General features: G+C 39.8%; 1 protein-coding gene across 3 annotated transcripts in view; it reads left to right on the forward strand.

Annotated features, from left to right (window-relative positions):
* Positions 1-21,255, forward strand: part of hectd2 (HECT domain containing 2) — a 136,140-nt gene that overhangs the window by 62,081 nt on the left and 52,804 nt on the right. For all 3 annotated transcript variants that reach the window (XM_063071179.1, XM_063071180.1, XM_063071181.1), the window contains 4 exons: positions 6,036-6,081; positions 6,943-7,052; positions 10,512-10,660; positions 13,809-13,932. In XM_063071179.1, coding sequence (XP_062927249.1) covers positions 6,036-6,081; positions 6,943-7,052; positions 10,512-10,660; positions 13,809-13,932 — 429 coding nt within the window. The remainder of the gene's footprint in view (positions 1-6,035; positions 6,082-6,942; positions 7,053-10,511; positions 10,661-13,808; positions 13,933-21,255) is intronic.

A 21,255-nucleotide genomic window follows, 5' to 3' on the forward strand; every position in this document is an offset into this window, starting at 1 on the left:
CATTTATTATCACAGTATGTATGCAGTATACAAACCTGAAATTCATCTTCCCCACAGACTGTTGCAAAACAAAGAAGAATCACGGAACCAACCTGTTCAAAGAAAAACATCAAACTCCACTCCACCATGGCGCAAAAAGAAATCGTGCAAACGATAGTGGCTTCCATCCACTGTGTAGGACTGATGTTATCTACCACTTATTGGTCTATTTCTAAACTTTGTCCAGGTCTCGCTGTGTTAGAGCATGAATTGCTACACACGCTGAGAAAAAAAGGATCCCATTCAGTATCCATCTCACCAAAAGCCTAATTCCATCAGCCTTTCCTTGACAGGATAGAGAGTTTCTACATTCTTCTCCTTATCCACCCTCCTCTTCCTCCTGTTCCACCATCTCTTGATCATCTAAACTGATTTAACCAAGGCCACATAATTGGCGGGTTGTATAGGACCCAACATATGGTTTGTGCAGGACGTCACCCAAGCAATTTAACGAGCAGAGCTATTGTTTAAGGCTCTGATTTTCTGCTCAGCTGCATAATAATGTTGGAATGGTTCTCACTACATTCCCTTTCTCTACTTGGGCCTGGACTGTGTGGAGCCAGGCTTTGGAGTGCCATGCCTAACTAACAGATGCAGTGCCTAGAAAGGAAGGGCACAGTAGATCGTCATAGGATACAGTTGTCATGGTAACTCCTCAAGTGTTGTGCATTTTTCCTCAGTGTCATCTGGGCGTGTTTGTGAAGCAGCTTCACACGAGGCCTTTCCAAGAACATCTTTGCAAGCTATCAATGTAATATGAGTAAAGTCAATCTTTCAATTTCATCACTGTTATTCCCACCAGTGTAGAAAACTTCTTTTCCCCTTGGCCTAATACTATATTCTTAAAGAGGAGGTGAACACATTACTTTTAGGGCAAAGGACCCTCTTGCATTGTGGGAAATGTGATTTGCATCATTGATGCCATCCTGGCAAGAAATGGAACCAGGGAAATGCATTGTGACTGTTGATTTAAAGGTCAAGTGCTGCAAAAGTGGCCCAGCGGTGTGCCTAATGGTGAGCCTGTATCTACAGCAACCCAAGGAGCAGCAGAGGCTTTGGCAAACATCTGATCCTTGTCAAATTTTGTAGGAAATGTGATCTGAGAAAGTTCTGGATATTCCCTCTTCTCTTCCTTCCCATCAGGCAAAAGATACAAAAGCCTGAAAGCACACACCACTAGGTTCAAGCTGAACTTCTGTCCCACTGTTAAAAAAATACTGAACTGCCCCCTGTCACAATAACATGGACTCATTACTTTCCAATCTATCTTGTTATAACCTTGCAACTTATCATGTACTTGTACTGCATATTCTCTAACTGTCACACTTCCAAGTTTAAAGTAAGTTTATTATCAAAGTACATATGTATGTAAATATATATATCACCATATACAACCCGAGATTAATTTTCTTGCAGGCATACTCAGGAAATCCAATAACCATAATAGAATCAATGAAAGACCACACCAACAGGGTGGACAACCAGTGTGTAAAAGACAACAAATTGTGCAAATACAAAAAGAAAAAAATCATAACAATAAATAAATAAACAATAAATATTGAGAACATGGAATGAAGAGTCCTTGAAAATGAGTCGATAGGTTGTGAAAACAGGTCAGTGATGGGCAAGTGAAATTGAGTAAAGTCATCCCGTCTTGTTCAAGAACCCGGTGCTGTGAGTCCTAAGGTTCCTGTGCCTTCTTTCTGATGGCAACAGTGAGATGAGCACATGACCTGGGTTGTGGTGGTCCCTGATGATGGATACTGCTTTTCTGTGAGAACGCTCTGTGTAGATGTTCTCAGTGGTGGGGAGAGCTATACCCATGATGGACTGGCCTGTGTCCACTACTTTTTGTAAGATTTTCCATTCAAGGGCATTGGAGTTTCCATACTAGGCTGTAATGCAGCCAGTCAAAGTACTCTCCATCACACATCTGTAGTAGCTTGGCAAAGTTTTAGATGTCATGCAGAATCTTTGCAATTTTCTAAGGAAGCTGTTGTGCTTTTTTCATAATTGCATATATGTGCAGGGCCCAGGACAGGTCATCTGAAATGATAACACTGAGGAATTTAAAGTTGCTGACCCTCTCCACCTTTAATTCCTTGATAAGGACTGGCTCATGGATCTCCGGTTTCTTCCTCCTGAAGTCATTAATCAGCTCCTTGGTCTTGCTGACATTGGGTAAGAGGTTGTTGCTGTGGCACCACTCAGCCAGATTTTTAGTCTCCCTCCTATATGCTGATTCATCGCTGTCTTTGCCTACGGCAGTGGTGTCATCAGCAAACTTGAATATGGCATTGGAGCTGTGCTTAGCCACATAGTCACAAGTATAAAGTGAGTAGAACAGGGGGATTAACACACAGCCTGTGGTGCACCTGTGCTGATGGAGATCATGGAGGAGATGTTGTTGCCAATCCAAACTGACTGGGGTCTGAAAGTGAGGAAATTGAGGATCCAATCGCACAAGGTGGTATTGAGGCCAAGGTGTTGAAGTTTATCGATTAGCTTTGAGAGAATGACAGTATTACATACCTAGCTGTAGTCAATAAAGAGCATCCTGATGTAGGCATCTTTGCTGTCCAGATGTTCCAGGTTTAAGTGAAGAGCCAATGAATTAGCATCTGCTGTTGACCTGTTGCTCTGGTGACGGCATCATGCAGTATCTCAAGTGCTTGATTATATTTGGCCGCTAGTGGTGTGTAAATTGCTGTCAGGATCCCGGAGGAGAACACAATATTCTGTGATTGTCTTTCCTTGTATTACCTCATTGCCTCATTGATGTGTATGAACAGTACACAAGACAAGATTTTCCCTATAATTCAGTACGTGACAATAATAAACCATTTTACCAATTTAAACATGATCACTTGCTTTAAGCCAATCTCCCTCTCATTTTCTGACAGATTACCTTGCTCTCCTCTCTTTCTTACTTTCAACATCTCGAGTTTTAGCCATGAAAGAACCTTATGCTACTTGATGTAGAGTAGCTCAAGTGAAACTCAGCTGGATTTATCTGGTGATGTAAGTTGTGACATTGAGCTGTGTACCACACTCTGCTTACTCATTGTGCATAGTGAATAGATCCTATAGCACCACACAGTGTGTCACACCATTCAAGCACAGAATTAATGCAAACTAACCACCTCAGTGCTGTAAAAATAAAGGCCGCAGAGCCTATTTTAATGACCAGTGTATTCCTGAAGTTTGCAAACACAGAGACCAAGAACTGCGCTTTAGCAGAGAGGAGCCCAGTGCCACTCAGGATATGAATTGATCACCGTGCTGTATTAACGGACTGCACTCGCAAAGAAAAATATAAATAGAGCTGTTTGTTTGAAAGCTTTGTTAAAGGTACTACATGCCATGTGACATTATAAATAATCAGCTCTCTATCCAACCTCCAAAGCCCAGCACTTATTTGAAGACAGAGTATAGAGCAACCGATCACCCTAATTATGCCAGAAATTGGGACAGTGGGCAACTGTTCAAAATGACAATTACTAGGTGGAATTTAGAAAGTGATTAATCTTCAAGATTAACTGAGTCAGATTTACAAACTGCCCCGATGTAGTGTGGTTACATTTACAGAATACGTTCCATAGACTTAGCAGATGGATTCCTTTCTGTGCTAGCCTCATACAATTTTACTGTGTATAATCATTGTAATTCATTCCACAGTTATGGAAAGGAGTTATTTAAAGCCTTTATCAAAACAATTTACTTTATGCCTTTAACTTAATGCACATTGGCTTTTGCTGCCAATAAAGATTGCCTAGTAAATTTGAAAGTTGTACTAATTTATATAAAATTATAAAGGAATTGTACAGAAGATAGCTTGACGTTGTGTAAGATGTTGGTGAGGCCTAATTTGGAGTATTATTTGGAGTTTTGGTCACCTACCTACAGGAAAGAGGTAAATAAGTTTGGAAGAGCACAGACAAAATTTATAAGGATATTGCTGGGCCTGGGGGACCTGAGTTATAAGGAAAGATTGAATAGGTTAGGACATTTTTCCTTGGAACATAGAAGATTGAGAGGAGATTTAGTAGAGGTATGTAAAATTATGAGGGGTATAGATAGGGTAAGTGCAAACAGAATTTTTCCACTGAGGTTGGTGGGACTACAACCAGAGGTCATGGGTTAAGGCTGAAAGGTGAGAAGTTTAAGTGGAACATGAGGGGAAACTTCTTCACTCAGAGCGCCATGAGAATGTAGAACAAACTGTCGGCACCAGTGGTACATGCAAGCTCGATTTAAATTTTTAAGAGAAGTTTGGATAGGTACATGGATGGTAGGCAAATGGAGTGCTGTGGCCCTGGTGCAGGTCGATGGGAGTAGGCAGTCTAAATGGTTTGACATGGACTAGGTGGGTCAAAGGTCCTGTTTCTGTGCTGTACTTTTCTATGATTCTATGACTATGAAAATGTTGATATGAAAGAGGTTTACCTACCTGTTCTACTGCCTCTGGAGGCAGTGTGCTGCTGCCATACTGACTTAGACTGTTGCCGCCAACTCAGAGACACCAACGTTGTTAAGAGTGGCAGTATATGTTGAGAAGAGAGCACCTGTTCATCTTTGTTGGGCTGTTTGTCATGATACTGTTGAAAACTCTTATGTTTTTGTAAGTGGAATTAACCCCACTAGGTGAACACAATTGAAATCATTCTAAAATTAATGCTTTTCATGAGATCTTCCTGAATGAGATGAGCGAAGCTCTTCCAGCACAAAAGCTTCTCAGTTTGGCTAAAATGGATTTCACATCATCAGAACAGAAACCACTTCAAGTGACTTCACATTTAGTATTAGCTCACTTGATGACTGAGCAAGATGCACATTTAAAACTGCAATAGAAACCAAAGTTCTGGTTTGCTTATAGACAACTTAGCTGGGTCAGAAATATCCTGATTATCAGTGGTTACACCAGACTGAGAGAACCACTGCTTCTCAGAGGATTAGCTGCTTCTAGAGGAATTGCCAAAACCTACTTCTTTGCAGGGTTCAAGGTTAGAATCACAAAAAGAAATACCATAGAAATAGGACCTTCATCCCACTAGTTCTGACAGTCAACCACCCATTTACACTAATCCTACATTAATTTGAGTTTTTTTTTATTTATCCCACATTGTTATTAACTCCCACCAGCTTCAATTACAATTTGGTTTTGTGCTAAATAACTCCACCTAGTGTAACAGGAGGGTTCTTGCAGTGGCTCCAGAATGAATAAAATCAAACGTATTCATTTTTCATTTACTATCTACAATATCAGCTGGAATGTGTGTGATAAGACCATAACTCATTGGAACAGAATTAGGCCTCTTTTATATTATCTGGAAGCTTACCTTCATATTTCATCTTTTCCCTCCTTATTGCTTTTTTAGTTGACTTCTGTGAGCTTTTAAAAGCTTTCCAATCCTCTAGTTTCCCGCTAAATTTTGCTGTATTATTTACCCTCTCTCTTGCTTTTATGTTGTCTTTGATTGCTTTGTCAGCCGTAGTTGTCTCATCCTCTCCTTAGAATGCTTCTTCTTTGAGATGAATCTACCCTGTGCCTTCTGAATTGCTCCCAGTCATTATCGTTTTGCCGTCATCCATGCTAGTGTCTCCTTCCAATCAACTTCGGCCTGCTCCTCTCTCATCCCCCGGTATTACCCTTCCCTCTACTAAGATACTAAGATGTTAGATTTTAGCTTCTCCCTTTCAAACTGCAGTCATAATGTGGGTTATGCATAGATTACAAAATGATCACTCAGAAGCTGTATCGGGCAATTAATAGTGAAGGCTCCAGGAGAGTAAAAATTCCTAACTAAATATGTTACTGTGTGACAATATGGTTTTCATTAGGCATTTACGATAAATATTTGGTCGAATTGTGCCTTCATTTGGACTTGGCATCTATTGTTATCGGTGTATCAACTTGTAATTGGAATTGTATACAGAAACTTCATCCTTCTCCTTTGATACTGATTAATACTGAATTTATTTTTCAATTTTTCTAGGCCACAGACAAAAGATGATCTCCGAGCTTATTTGTTACTTGTGCAGGTATGGGTCTATTAATCTACTAGTTTCTGATTCTTGGATATAATCAAAAATCCCTAAAATCTCACAAAATATTCATCTTGTATCTATTATTAAGCATGCTGCCTTTAAGTTGTTCGAACGGAGCACAGATAGCAACTGAGGCCAAATGGGACACATGATTTGTATGTGATATGATTGCCATATAATATGTTGCTTCACAATCTGTTGTTGGGTTTCATGCTGAAGCAGTCAAATACACTCAGTGTCCACTTTATTAGGTATCTCCTGTACCTAATAAAGCGGCCATTGAGTGTATGTTTATGGTCTTCTGCTGCTCTAGCCCATCCACTTCAAGGTTTGACGTGTTGTGCATTCGGAGAAGCTGCTCTGCATATCACTGTTGTAATGCGTGGCTATTTGAGTTACTGTCACCTACCTGTCAGCATGAACCAGTCTGGCCGTTCTCCTCTGACCTTTCTCATTAACAAGGTGTTTTCACCCACAAGGATGCCACTCACTGGATGTTTTTTTAAATTTTTCACGCCGTTTTCGATAAACACTAGGGACGGTTGTGCGTGAAAATCACAGGAGATCTGCAGTTTCTGAGAGACTCAAACCATCCCATCTGGCATCAACAATCATTCCAAGATCAAAGTCACTTACATCATATTTCCTCCCCATTCTGATGTTTGGTCTGAACAACCGAACCCCTTGATCATGTCTGTATGCGTTTATGATTTGAGTTGCTGCCACATGATTGGCTGATTAGATATTTGTATTAACGAGCAGGTGTATAGGGGTACCAAATAAAGAGTGTACAATTTGTTTGAGTCCTGGGTTTCTAATCAGATATTCACCATGAACTGTTTTACTTTCCTGCAGAATCCTCAATTTGCGAGCACGTCAACGTACATTATCTATGCCCACTTGTTACGGCAGATGGCCAGTCTGTCCGAAGCGGATCATCATTTTCTGGTTCACTGGTTTCAAAAGTACAGCATTTTTTTTTCTTTTCTGCACCTAGAAACTCTGAAGGGTGTGGCTTATTCTTAGCACATTTACAATAGCTTTGGTGTGTTTTTGTGCGACTGTTGGAAGTGCAGTTAACTGTGGGGAGTTTTATGACAGCTGAACTTCACTTAAGCATGTGTTGGCCATTTCAAGTTAATTTATCTAGGGAAGTAGTTTATAAAAGTTTTGAACAGTTGGTTTTCCGAAAACATTTATCATTTTTCTTCCATTTCTCACATCTTTGTAAAATAAAGGGAGCGGTATCAAAGAGATCGCCAATTTCTTAATATCCATTTCACAAATAGACTCTTCTCAGCCTTACAGCCAGGTACGGGTATCGATTTCAGTGACAAATTCTGCCTTCATCAGGGATGATACCAGGGGATGCCTAGTCCGGTGGTATTTATACCTCCTTGATGCGGGTTTCCACCGTGCATGCGGAGCAGTATATATCAGCCAGACAGGACGCATGGTGAAAACACAAATCAGGGAGCACAGGAGGTGTATCCGTTTGGGTAATCTAGAGAAATTGGCTGTAGTAGAACTTTTCATTTGCAATGGCCATAAGATTGACTTTGATAGCACAAAATTACTGTGCTGTGCCTATAGATTTTGGGACCATTTGGTGAAGGAAGCCATTGAAATAAAACTAAAGGAAAAGAATTTTAACAAAGACGAAGGTCTCGCCCTATGTAAGAACTGTAATTTGATTGTAAACAAGGTGGGACATTTTGCATCTCCCCCTCCCCCTCCAGCTTTCAAATCCCTTACTCGCTCTTCTTTCAGTTAGTCCTGACGAAGGGTCTCGGCCTGAAACGTCGACTGCACCTGTTCCTAGAGATGCTGCCTGGCCTGCTGCGTTCACCAACAACTTTGATGTGTGTTGGGACAGTGGAAACGTGATTAGATGAGGACTAATTAATCAGGAAGGATGGACGTCGGGTGTATAAATACCACTGGATTAGACATGCCTGGGCATCATCTCTAATGAAGATGGCAGAATTTGTTATCAAAACGTTGGTTAAGATCGAACCTCTACCTGGCAGGAAGCCTGAGAAGAGTTTTTCATCATATATGCCAGGAAAGCACTAGATCCTTTTCATCCATTTCACACTTGGCACATCAGAATTTTTCCAGGAATCTCTGTCAATCATCGACATTGCTAATTGCTTTCCACAATGTGAATAAAGCAAATTTGTTCCCATTACGGAAGAGACCTCAGTGAAAAATGATTGACAAAAGAGCGAGGTGTGACGTAAAGAAATGACTACTTCTAAAGCAGCAGGTAGTTGTGATCTGTATTTCACTGCTTGAAAGGGAGGTGCAGTTTCAGTCTTTAAAAGGGAGCTGAATGGACATCCAAGAAAAGATCTGCAGGTGTGCAAAGAAAGAGAAGAGGACTAACTAGTATGTTCCATAAAAACATAGAAAACCTACAGCACAATACAGGCCCTTCGGCCCACAAAGCTGTGCTGAACATGTCCTTACCTTAGAAATTACCTAGGGTTACCCATAGCCCTCTATTTTTCTAAGCTCCATGTACCTATCCAGGAATATCTTAAAAGACCCTATCGTATCCACCTCCGCCACCATCGCCGGCAGCCCATTCCACGCACTCACCACTCTCTGCGTAAAAAACTTGTCCCTAGCATCTCTTCTGCACCTGCTTCCAAGCACCTTACAACTGTGCCCTCTCATGCTAGCCATTTCAGCCTAGGGAAAAACGCCCTCTGCAAAGAACTGGCACAGACTCAATCAGCTGAATATCCTTCTTTTGCACTCTAATGATTCTATGATTTCTGTCACTGCTTCCATGCCAAAATAGTTCTATGATTCGTGCCAATCAGTCATGAGACTAATAATGTGCAATTAACCCAAGCTTATGACTCAGTTGAGATGATAATTTAAAGTCATGAACTGTTTGTAATATTTCCCTTAGCTCATCAATGTCTGATTATGATTGTCATTGATAATTTTTACATTCTCATTTGTCCAGAAAAACTCTTTTTTCGTACAGCTGGTAGAAAGCATGAGATTTTCCTCCTGTTAAGATATAATATGTAATTCTTATGTAGCCCCTCAATTGAGTTAAAAGCCACGCAGAAAGTCTCATGATACATACCTAGGGCTATGAATACTGATATCTATATTGGCTTCATATTGGACTCCCAGCTGGTGAAATTATTTTGAGAACCTTAGACCTCAATAATATTCACTAATGCTATCAAACACTTACTTCAAAAGTATTACATTTCTTGAAGTCCTAAATTTCTTTTGCCCTGTCTCCCCTGAACATCTCAGCTTCATGCTATGAGGTAGGTGATCAGACCCCTTAATTTCACCTGGATAGTTCATTATTGTGTTTCCAATGAATTATCAGCTGTTTATTTGCTAATATGTCCAGACCTGTATTCAAGAGGATAAATTTCTTATTCTGCAGGTTTATGGCAGTTGGCAAACCATTACCACCATTTTCTGAACTGGACTATGGGTCAGGTATCTAAATTCTATATACGCGGTGTGATTGATAAGTTCGTGGCCTAAGGTAGAAGGAGGAATTATACAGCTTTTGTTACATGCACGTGCAGTTCAATGCTTTGAGTGATTATGCTGAGAGTTTGAAGTTAATAATTCATCGCCATCTACCTTAGGCCACAAACTTATCAATCACCCCTGATGAGTTATTAACTGATAAGTTATTAACTTCAAACTTTCTGCATAATCACACAAAGAGTTGAACTGCATGTGCATGTACTGAGAGCTGTATAAGTCATCTCCTTCTCCCCTAGCCCACGAACTTATCAATCACCCCTGCTGTAGACACTTTCTGGAGGTCCAAGATCCATATGTTCCACGACCACCGGACTAAGTGTGTAAATGTAGGAGGGGACTGTGTTGAAAAATAAATGTGCTAGGTTTTCTAAAATTGACTCCTTCTACCTTAGGCCACGAACTTATCAATGACCCCTTGTATTTATATTTGCACCAAATTCTATTTAAAAAAGGCCTGTTTTTTAAGGTACTACACTGTATATAACATATAACAATAACAATTACAGCACGGAAACAGGCCATCTTGGCCCTTCTAGTCCGTGCCAAATTTATTTAAGCCAATAATCCTGTGATTCTCCCTGCAAAATATTGTTAGTTAAATTATATTTTATTTCATGATAACTTTAAAATCATGGACAAATTTAAAACAGAATAGTCTCATTACCAGAAAGAAGCAAAAAATCTAGTTACTATTCCATCTGCAACCAAATTTTTGAATAAACGTAAATAACATATCATCCTGCTACAGTGACTAACATAAGCACCGACTGGGAAATAAATGTTGGACATTTTTAGCCTTCATACAGTAACTCTGTTTTTCATAAGATAAACTCAAAACAATTATTGAATCCTTCGAAAAATGAAATATTGATATGTGCTTTCTCCAGATTGCCTTTGAAGAGATTTAAGCAACTCGTCGAAAGATTGCTGCAGTTTATATCTCTACGTCTGTTCCCAGCAAAGCCAGAGGACTTGCCACCCCTGGCAAAATGTACGTGGTGGATTCCTTCAGCAACCAAAGTCCTAGCTCTGCTAAGTGAGTACCAGTGGCTTTCTGTCTCTTTGTATACTTCAAATACAGATACTGTAATGACAAAAAGCTGAAATATGCCACTTCTAGTGAAGCCCCTCTAGAAAAAAATGATTCCTGTTTACTTTACTAATAGTAAGATTTTCTGGTAATTTTATCTTTGCTAAAGACAATAATCAAATAATTAAAATGCAAAAAAAAATCCATACACTGGAAATCTGAAGTAGAAATAGAAAATACTGGAAATACTCAATAGGTTAGGCAGCACCTGAGAATAGAGAAACTGAGTTAGTATTTCAGATCAATGACATTCCATCAGAATTAGAACATAGAAGACTGAGGGGAGATTTGATAGATATATACAAAATTATGAAGGGTATAGATAGGGTAAATACAAGCAGGCTGTTTCCGCTGAGGTTGGGTGGGACTACAACTAGGGTTCATGGGTTAAGGGTGAAAGGTGAAATGTTTAAGGGGAGCATGAGGGGAAACTTCTTCACTCAGAAGGTTGTGAGAGTGTGGAATGAGCCTCCAGTGTAAGTGATGCATGCAAGCTCGATTTCAGTGCTTAAGAGAAGCTTGGATAGGGACAGGCTGGGGGGGCTATGGTCCAGGTCTAGGTCAGAAGGAGTGGGCAGTTTAGATGGTTTGGCATTGTCTAAATGGGCTGAATGGACTGTTTCTGTGCTGTGCTTTTCTATGACTCTATGACTGTAATTCAATATTTCAGGTTGATGATATGTCATCAGAACTCCTATGTTCTGATGAAACTTCATCAATCTGAAACATGAATGGTTTCTCTCTCCACAGATAAAGCCTGACCTGATAAGTATTTACAACATCTGCCATTTTTTATTTATTTACCAATAATTGAAAATGCTAAATTGAGTCTGATGTAGGATTTAAATGTATTTTTTACACCCTTTGAAAACTGAACAAAGTGACATTGGTTTGTAATTTTTATGAAACAGCAGAGCAGAAAAATATTTTGAATTCTTAGTTGTCCAAATCCATCAAAAGCAATATTTTTTAATCCTTCTCAGTAAGTATCAAAAGCCTTTAATTTATTTTTGTGAAAAAACTATTACATTTGTACTTAAGACCCCCATAAAAGAATTATTTTCTCCAACGTGTAAGGAGAATAATAACCCAGATATTTCTGAGGAATGTTAGTGGTTCTCTCTGTATCTGCCTAGAAGTCAGGGATCCACAAACAAGCATATAAAAATGTTGGCGTCCAAGAACTTCCTGTGAGATGCCCCAAACATTTCTCAAGTGTAGTCCAACTGTGCACCCCTCATCGAGTTCAATGGCAGAACCCTAAGTCTCTACAGTTATTCAGCAGTTGTGAGATTCCATTCATTTCAATAGAGAGAAAGGCTCTGAGACAGCCAGGTAACTTTCTGATAATTTACTTATCTTAATTGTTTTAGCATTAAGCCTGTTATTCTTTTTCTTTTCAGGTGCTTTAATTTTTGTAATTGTTATTGTTTTAACTATTCATAAATGTTAACAGATTCTATAATAATAAAAATCGGCAGGCTATACCCAAGCTGAATTGGGATCCGAGTTCTTGCTGAGCTTATAAAAAGAGTCATAGACATAGAATGTATGTTGAAGAAACGTCATCTCTGAGACTGGACAGGGAATGGATAAAAATCAGTTGTTACAGATAAAATTGCATTTATCTTACATCTGTTGAATCACTTTCAGGATTTCACAAAAGGCTTCTCAGCCAGATAAGTTCCTATGAATGTAGTAATTTTTGCATTGTAGTCAATTTATACACAGTTTACTGCAGTGAATTAGTATGCAACGGGTTTCTAAAAAGAACTGATCCATTTCACTATTGTCAATTAAGCGTAAATATTAACTAAGAGATAAGTATTGACTGGGGAAGATTCAGTTATTGTCATGGGATATTTGACATAAGCAAAAGCATAGTGAGATAGAGTGTCACTGTCTAATATCTCTTCTGAAAGCCTCCAAAATTGCAATATTTTCACCGTGCTACATTAGGGCATCAGCCTAGATGTTTGTACTTGCGCTATTGAAGGAGGAGCCTTCGTCTAAGTGTGCTACCAAGTGAGTCATAGCTGCATCGAAGAATTAAGATGTATAAAATTAGAGCTTGGATTGATGTCACATTAAAAGTTGTGTGCAGTATGTGAATGGTCAGAGCAGTTAAAGCGGGGGTAGAGAGTGAGAAGCATTGATATGGCGAAGGGATGTGCTGTTTATTTATGTACATAGTCAAAGCAGACTAAATGTTCTTAGATCCCATTCTCTAAAGAATGAATCCATGAAAAAATGAAAATATCTAATAGCATTTTTGGACTTTATTAACAGAAGCAGGTTTTACTAGATAAAAAGCATTGATCCATTTATATGGCATTTTAGAACACTAATAAATTTTGGTGCACTAATATATTAAAAAAAGTAATATAATTCCTGTAGGTTCACTAAAGTGACCAGGAAAGAGAAATGAATGCTAGTAGAATTGCTTGAGCTGCTTCCGCTCAATCAAAAAAAGCTAGGAGAAAATTTATTTGTGCTTCTAAAATCTTTTTTTTTCGTGTTGTGAGTGGTTGGGGAAGCAGTATGAAAGGATCGTTACAGTGTAGACACCAAGGCAAAGAGGGAAAAAGATTAGGAATTTTTTTAGGTGCTGCAGGTTTTTGGAAGTATTGTATGCAGAGTTGGTGACTGAAGCAAGAAGAACTGCATCTCTTAATATCACATTAGCGAGGAAATAAGGAACACTAATAGACACTAAAGGTCAAAGTAGTGGATTAGGTTTTGGATTGGTATGGCAAATTACCCAACACTGTCTCAATGAGCTGGGAGGCTTCTTCTTCCAGGAAGTGAATTAGTCATGTATGCAATTTTTTGGATATAATTTATATGGAGAAAAACACTTTATTTGTTAAACTTTAGTGATATTCCAATGGTTACATTAGTGGTGGTGTAATAGGTGCCATTATTCAGTAGTTAAATTCTAGTGTTGTAATGGTTGCTGTTATTAGAGATAATAAATTTTAGTGTTGCTTTAATGATTATTACTCAAGGTGGTAAATTCCCATGGAGTTTTGATGATGAACATAATGGCAGTTGTTAAATTTTAGTGATGTTTTAATCGGTACCATTAATACAGATGCAGCAAATAGCCTGGAAAATCCTCCAATTATTCCCTTCATGGATTTCTACAACTCCACCTTGGACCATATTGATCTCATGGAGGACTTTCATACCTGGCAGTGTTGTGGAAATTCTCACAGGTGAGAATGAAAGGAGGAATCCACATCTGAAGTTAGAAGGAAGTTTATGTATTCTTATAGAATTAACAAATTATTGATTTACATAATTTCTATGTCAATGCATTTTAACGATTTTTAAGTTTGATGTTACTTAACATTTTCTAGCCTGATAATTAAGTATCAGTAACAACGTATGACTTATACCATCTCCCCAAGTCTGGGATTAACTAATAAGGTAAAAAAAATTCTATGATTAGTTCTTCAAATTGATTCAAAATTTAGTTAATTCATTCTGGTAATTGTGAAGGAGAAGTGTTGAATATTGTGATTTAATGCTTAACACTAATTTTATTTTCTATAATACTGGTTCTTGGTTACTCAAACTTTCTTCACCTACTCTATGCTTACTTGGTTTATATTGTCTGCATTCTAAAACGTGTGCTACGGGATTCCTTGAAATCTGCCCTGGTTGTTAGCCATCAATGTATTCCATTATAGCAACTTTGTGTTGAATTCTCTACACCAGGAGATGCAGGCATGATATTTTTTCCTGACTTGGATATCTAGAACCAGGGGTCACAGTTGTAAAGTAAGGGGTCATTCAGGACTCTAGTGAGAAGAAATTTCTTCATCCAGTGATAATGAATCTTTGAAAAATTTCTTACCTATTTAATAGATCAATGGATGGAAATCAAGGGATATGAATTTAGTACAGTAAAATTGTACTGAGATAAAGATTAATCTATGTAACAAACGTAAAAGAATGAACCAATTTGTAACCATGAACCCATTGAATGATGGAGCAGCATGAAGAATATAAATGGCTTACTCCTGCTATGTTTCTTAGCCCTCATGCTTCTGAAATTTCAGCTAAAAATCAGCTTTCCGCTAGAGAGGAATATTCTGCAGGAGTCATTGAGTTGAATGTAGGTAAAAAGTAAGCTAGTATGTCCAACACCAAACTTCCGAATGACGCTCCAGATCTATGTCACAAGCAAGCGTTAGTGAAGGAGAGAAGAAACAATACAAGGATCTTCTCAAAGCTTTCATGGAGAAATGTAGCAACCCCACTGACTTGTGGAGTTGCTGGCCCACAACTTCTCAAAGCGAAGGAGGAGTATTCAGAATGGAACTGAGAGCCTTCTAGTCCGGTGCTGGGGGAGCCAATGGAAGCCTGCTGTAAAGTGTGGAAGTGGTACATCATCTCCCAAGCCGCCCGTTCTGTCCCAACGCCCTACCCCACTTGTAGTGGGGCCTGCAGGGCTCAGCTTAGTTTTAAAAGCCAGCTTAGAACCCTTAGAACTGAAATGGGTGCAAGTCATCCTCACTCTTAAGTAATAACCTGTGAAAAGAAGATCTTCACTATGTAAGTCTCCAACTGCTGCTTCTGATTTCTTGGGTTCATATTTACCACAGGCTGGTGGCTGATGTGCAGGAAGGTGGGTAAAGTTGGCTGGCTTGAGGCAGGGCTTTTCTGGAAGAATTGCTGCCAGAGGAATATTGCTGCAGCTCATTGGACAACTGGACTTCCAGCCATGGGTCATAATTGGTTATCTAACAAGGTGACATCTCTATCTTTAAAACACAGTGATGACTTGGAGTTTAGTCTGAATGTGCACATAAGCACAAATCTGCAGCATCCATGTCGTCTTTGGATAATTTCTGGTCCCTTACTACTAAAAGTGTAGAAGAGCATTTGGGAGGCTATTGATAATTGGCAGTGGTCGGGTGCTTCCAGGATGCTGCATCGGCAAGTTTGCGGCGCTAGAAGCTCATGGCAGGAAGAGTTTTTTCCTTCCTTCTACCATCTGCGTGAGATGATGGGACTTTCAAGAGACTTTGAGACTTTTTTTTACCGTGCCCATGGTCTGTTCTTCATCAAATTACAGTATTGCTTTGCACTGTTGTAACTATATGTTATAATTATGTGGTCTTTGTCAGTTTTTCAGTCTGTTTGTCTTGTGTTTCTGTGATATCATTCTGGAGGAACATTTTATCATTTCTTAATGCATGCATTACTAAATGACAATAAAAGAGGACTTCGTGTCCTCATAATCTAATCTAATCTCAAACTTGTATGGAAGCCCTGTGTAAGTGATGGAAGGAAGCTACTCACAAAACACTCACCTATCTCCTCCATCTAACCTTTCCCCATCAGTGGAAGAGCCTGTGGTTCCTACATTGGCTTAGTCAACCTTCTCCGAACCCACCAAACTGATGTGGAAGCAAATTATTATTGTACACCAGTGACTGCCTATGAAGAAGAGTTGCAAAGAATACCTGATTTCACGGTGTGAATCCACCACCAATAACTTAATTTATAAAGACTGAAAATGACATGGCAAATAAGCAGAATATGTTTTATCTATTATGGACTGTGGTAGTAACAATGAAGTACATTTAGAAGTCTTTAAATTGGGCCTGTTGGGGCTCCTTCATCAAAAGTTAATTCTTTAGAATCTTCTTAAAAGTTTTCCCAGTGACCAAACTTGCTGGAAACTCTCAGTGGTGGTTATGTCACCCTGGAGAGAATGCCCCCCTATCCCCCATCATTACATGACTCAGGGAGAAAGACTGTGAATGCTCAAGTTCTGCTGAACTTAAAACCAGGCAAAAATTGTATTAGTTGTACCAATTTTAGGCAAATTCAGCAAGAAATTCAGCATAATCAGGCAGAAACTCCTGCCTTGTGAGACTGATTTAGGGTAAACAATTAATTCTGAGAGTGGGTTAAAATGGGGAGTGGATGTCAACTGCCTTTGCACTGCATTGTGTATGAAGCTAGGCAGGGAGTTACATACTTTCTCAAAAATCACCCAAACCAGATGCTTTCTTCAGGGTTTTTAATGAGAAAACTTTGTGAAACTGCAGAAAGTAAAATACATATCAGGTTCAATACAGAATGGTTGCAGACTAACTTTATTGATTATTCTCATGATCAGCGTTAAAGAAGGTAATACACACATGCAATATTCTATAACCATGCCCTTAACTAGAGTGTAATCAGGGCGCAACAATAGCTTAATAGTGATTAACAATAAACATAATACTTCTTTCAAAGTACATCTACCAAATGCTTACCAAAATTAAGGAAGTTTAAGACTCACGGATATTGTTATGCCAAGGGCAAACAAAGTGTGGATGGAGATGAATGCCTTTCTGCTATGTTTGCTCTAAGTCAAAATCCAAATTAACCCGCTTAAGAAACAACTTACAAACAGGAAGTGATATTTGGACAAAACAAGCTGCATACAAAATGAAGAGTGCCTCTAGAGGCAGAACAAGATAATTACAACTAAATAACTTCAATATTATTCGAAGCAAGCTCATCACCAAACTCTGGATCCTATGATTACTTTAAACACTGGCGCTCCACAAGGTTGCATTCTTAGCCCCCTACTCTGCTCCATGTAAACTCCTGACTACATGGCCATATTCTGCTCCATCTCAAGCTACAGATTTACAGATGATACCATCGTAGTGGGCAGCATTTCAAATGACAAAGAGTCAGAGTACAGGAGGGAAGTAGGGAGCCTGGTGACATAGTGTTATGATAACAACCTTCCCCCCAGTGTCAACAAAAGAGCTGGTCATTGACTTCGAAAGGCGGGGGGTGGTGATGCATATGATTTTGCCTACATTGAAGGTATTGAGGTTGAGACGGTTGAGTGCATCACCAATAGCCTCTCCTAGAGCAACTACATTGACATCATGGCTAAGAAAGCTCACCAACACCTTTACTTCCTGAGGAGGCTAAAGAAATTAGGCAGGTCCCCATTGACTCTTACCACTTTTTCATTGATGTACCAGAGAGCATTCTGCATAATCATAAGATATAGGAGCAGAATTAGGCCATTTGGCCCATTGAGCCTGATTCACCATTCAATCACGGCCTTGGTGTAGTAACTGCTCTGCACGTGCCTGTGGAGTTGTGGACACAGCACACCACAAGAACCAGCCTCCCCTCTATGAAGTCTGTCTATACCTCTCCCTGCTGGAGTAAAGCAGTCAGCATTATCGAAGACCCCAGCCATCCAGAACATTCTCTTTTCTTCCCTCTTCCACAGGGCAGAAGATGTAAAAGCCTGAAAGCACGTAGCATCAGGCTCAGGGACAATTTCTATCCCTCTGTTATCAGACTTTTGAACGGACTTTAAGGATGATAAGGTGGACTCAGCCTCATAATCTAACTCATTACGAACTTGTACTTTATTGTTTATCTGCAGTACACTCTTTCAGTAGGTCTCACATTTTACTCTGCATTGTTATTCTAGTTCAAAACAGTGTAATGATTTAATCTGTATTGATAGTATGCAAGCAAGCTTTTCACTGTATCTTGGTACATGTGACAATAATAAACGAATACCAATGGCAGCTCCTGTTTTAGACCATAAGACCATAGCTGTAGGAACAGAATTCAACCATTTGGCCCATCGAGTCTGCTCCACCATTTCACCATAGCTGATCCAATTTTCCTTTTCAGCCCCAATCTCCTGCCTTCTCCCCATATTCCTTCAATACCCTGACTAATCAAGAACCTATCAATCTCTACCTTAAATATACCCAATGCCTTAGCCTCCAGAGCCACGTGGCAATGAATTCCACAGATTCACCACTCTCTGGCTAAAGAAGGTCCTCCTCATCTCCATTCTAAGAGGATACCCCTCTACTGTGAGATTGTCTCCTCTGGTCTTAGACTCCCCCACCATAGGAAACATCAACTCCACAACCACTCTATCATGGCCTTTCAACATTCACTGGGTTTCAAATTGGTCAGCTCTCATTATTCTGTATTCCAGTGAGTACAAGCCCAGAGCCAAAAGACACTCCTCATATCACAAGCCTTTCAATCCCAAAATCATTTTCATGAACCTCCTTTGAACCCGCTCCAATGTCAGCACATCCTTTCTTAGATAAGGGGCACAAAACTGCTCACAACACTCCAACTGAGGTCTCACCATTGCCTTGTGATATGAAGCCTCAACATTACATCCTTGATTTTATATTCTAGTCCTCTCAAAATGAAAGCTAACATTGGGACGCTGACCTCATGACTACACGGATTTACAGAAATTTGCTAGAAATCTACTGGAAAGAAGCCTGAAACTAGCAACACAAATAAAATGCAGATCCAAGCACCAACATTATATTTGGTAAAGATAATGGCAGCTGTGTGGGTTTCATCAAATCTTTGCATTGTCTTCAGCTGGTGCAATGTCATCGGCCATTTCTGTTTCAGGGGAGACTTACTTTCCACGGAGCTATCCTTGTCCTTACAGAAGCATGTGTAATATGATTTGTTGGTTCAAGTATCCTGACAACAGTCCAAGGAGCCATTCACCATACTCCTCTTCCTTATTTTCCTTCAATCTAGTGTTGATTATTGATGTGGTGAATGTGATGGAGTTGGGACCCCTCATTCAGATATACCGTGTCCCAAACTCAATAGCCCTGGAATTTCAAGGGCAGAAACATTTGGCAAAACTGTTGTTTTGTTTAGGGGCAAATTTCACGTACAAGCTTATCTTGCTATAGTGAACTTATTTCAATCTTATTTCACCACTAGTCTTTGTCACAGCAAACCCAGAGCCTGTCAGTAATTTTCAGAGCAAGGGAGAAAGTGTTCAGGCTTACTGCAGTACTTTAATTCCAGTCACCAATTTCCAGTGGGAGGCAGCTGAAGGCGACTAAGCTTAATTGCTAACAAAAGCAACATACTGTGTGGCTAGCGTAATGCTTTTGATAATGGAAATTACGGACAAAAAAATAATTTCAGTTTTCCCGCTGCTGTTGACTTATTATTGCTTGGAACCTCTGCTTGTGTGCAGTTTGGGCTCAGCGTTGATAACACACTGAGCCCATTGAAGGAGGTACCTTTCTTAATGGATTGTTACTGCACACTCTCAGGTGAAAGATGCTCCCTACCGTTAGATGTTTAAAGTGTTTGCTTATTATCTTTTTCCCTGCCCGTGCAATTGCTTCACAGTTGGTGATTCACCTCTAAAGATCTTTCCTAGGATTCATTGTTCTGCTTCTCGCACAACACAGAGCTGTGCTTTCATGATCCAAGTACAAATGTTGACAGGTCAGTTTTTAATTTAAGAAATTTTCTCAGAACTCTCGGGCTTCCACTTGATCTTAGTTGTCCGTTTCATAGGCCCGAGGTGAAAGTGATTCCATTTCACAGTGGTTGCATTTCACCAGTTGAAATTGGGGTCATCAGAATTGTAGCCCTCTTTAGTCTGAGCTCAGTCTGCAGGCTCATCCAGGAACTTCCACCAGCAAACCCACTGTTTCCAGTTTATAGACCAAGCTCAGTGGTGAATGTGAGGTCAGAGCAGGCTAGTGCGCTGGAACGTGTCAAGTTTAAGAAAGAGGCAGTGTTGGGGCTTCGGAAAAACGTTAAGATAGATAAATCCACAAGGCTAGACGTTGATATATGCCAGGTGACTATGGAAAACAGTGGAAGAGATCGCTACAGCTTTAACAATTATCTTTGCACCCTCCCAGGCCACAGGGGTAGTACCAAAGGGTTGGAAGATGGCAAACATTGTTTCATTGAGCAAAAAAAGTAATAGGGATAATCCTAGGAATTTTCTACACACTGATAGACGCCTGAGAGTGTTGGTAGAGGCAGGTGTAGAAAAACAGAGAGTGATGTGGATGCAGTAGGTTTATATACACCCAGTGGCCACTTTATTAGGTACACCTGTACACCTACTCATTAATGCAAATATCTAATTAGCCAATCAGGTGGCAGCAACTCATTGCAAAAAAAAGCATGCAGATGTGGTCAAGAGGTTCAGTTGTTGTTCAGACCAAACATCAGAATGGGGAGGAAAGGTGATCTAAATGACTTTGACTGTGGAATCATTGTTGGTGATAGATTGGGTGGTTTAAGTATGTCACAGACTGCAGGTCTTCTGTGATTTTCACACACAGCAGCCGCTAGAGTTTACAGAGAATGGCACGATAAACAAAAAAACATCCAATGAGCAGCAGTTCTGTGGGTAAGAGTGCCCCGTTAATGAGAGTGGTCAGGGGAGAATGGCCAGATGGGCCCAAGCTGTTAGGAGGGTGACAGTAACTCAAATAACACCGTATTTCCACAGTGGTGTGCAGAAAAGCGTAAATGAAGGGACAACACGTCAAATCTAGAAGTGGACAGGCTACAGAAGCCAAAGGCCACATCAGGCTCCATTCCAGTACCTAGTAAAGTAGCCACTGAGTTTATGTCAGCACAGCACCGTGGGTTAAAAGACCCATGCTCTGTGTTCACAGGTGCTACCTCATATTCACAGGTCTGGTCTGGTTATTGGTTGAAATAAAATGACATGTTGATCA

The sequence above is a fragment of the Mobula hypostoma genome, chromosome 19, assembly GCF_963921235.1.
Source record: "Mobula hypostoma chromosome 19, sMobHyp1.1, whole genome shotgun sequence".
NCBI lineage: Eukaryota > Metazoa > Chordata > Chondrichthyes > Myliobatiformes > Myliobatidae > Mobula > Mobula hypostoma.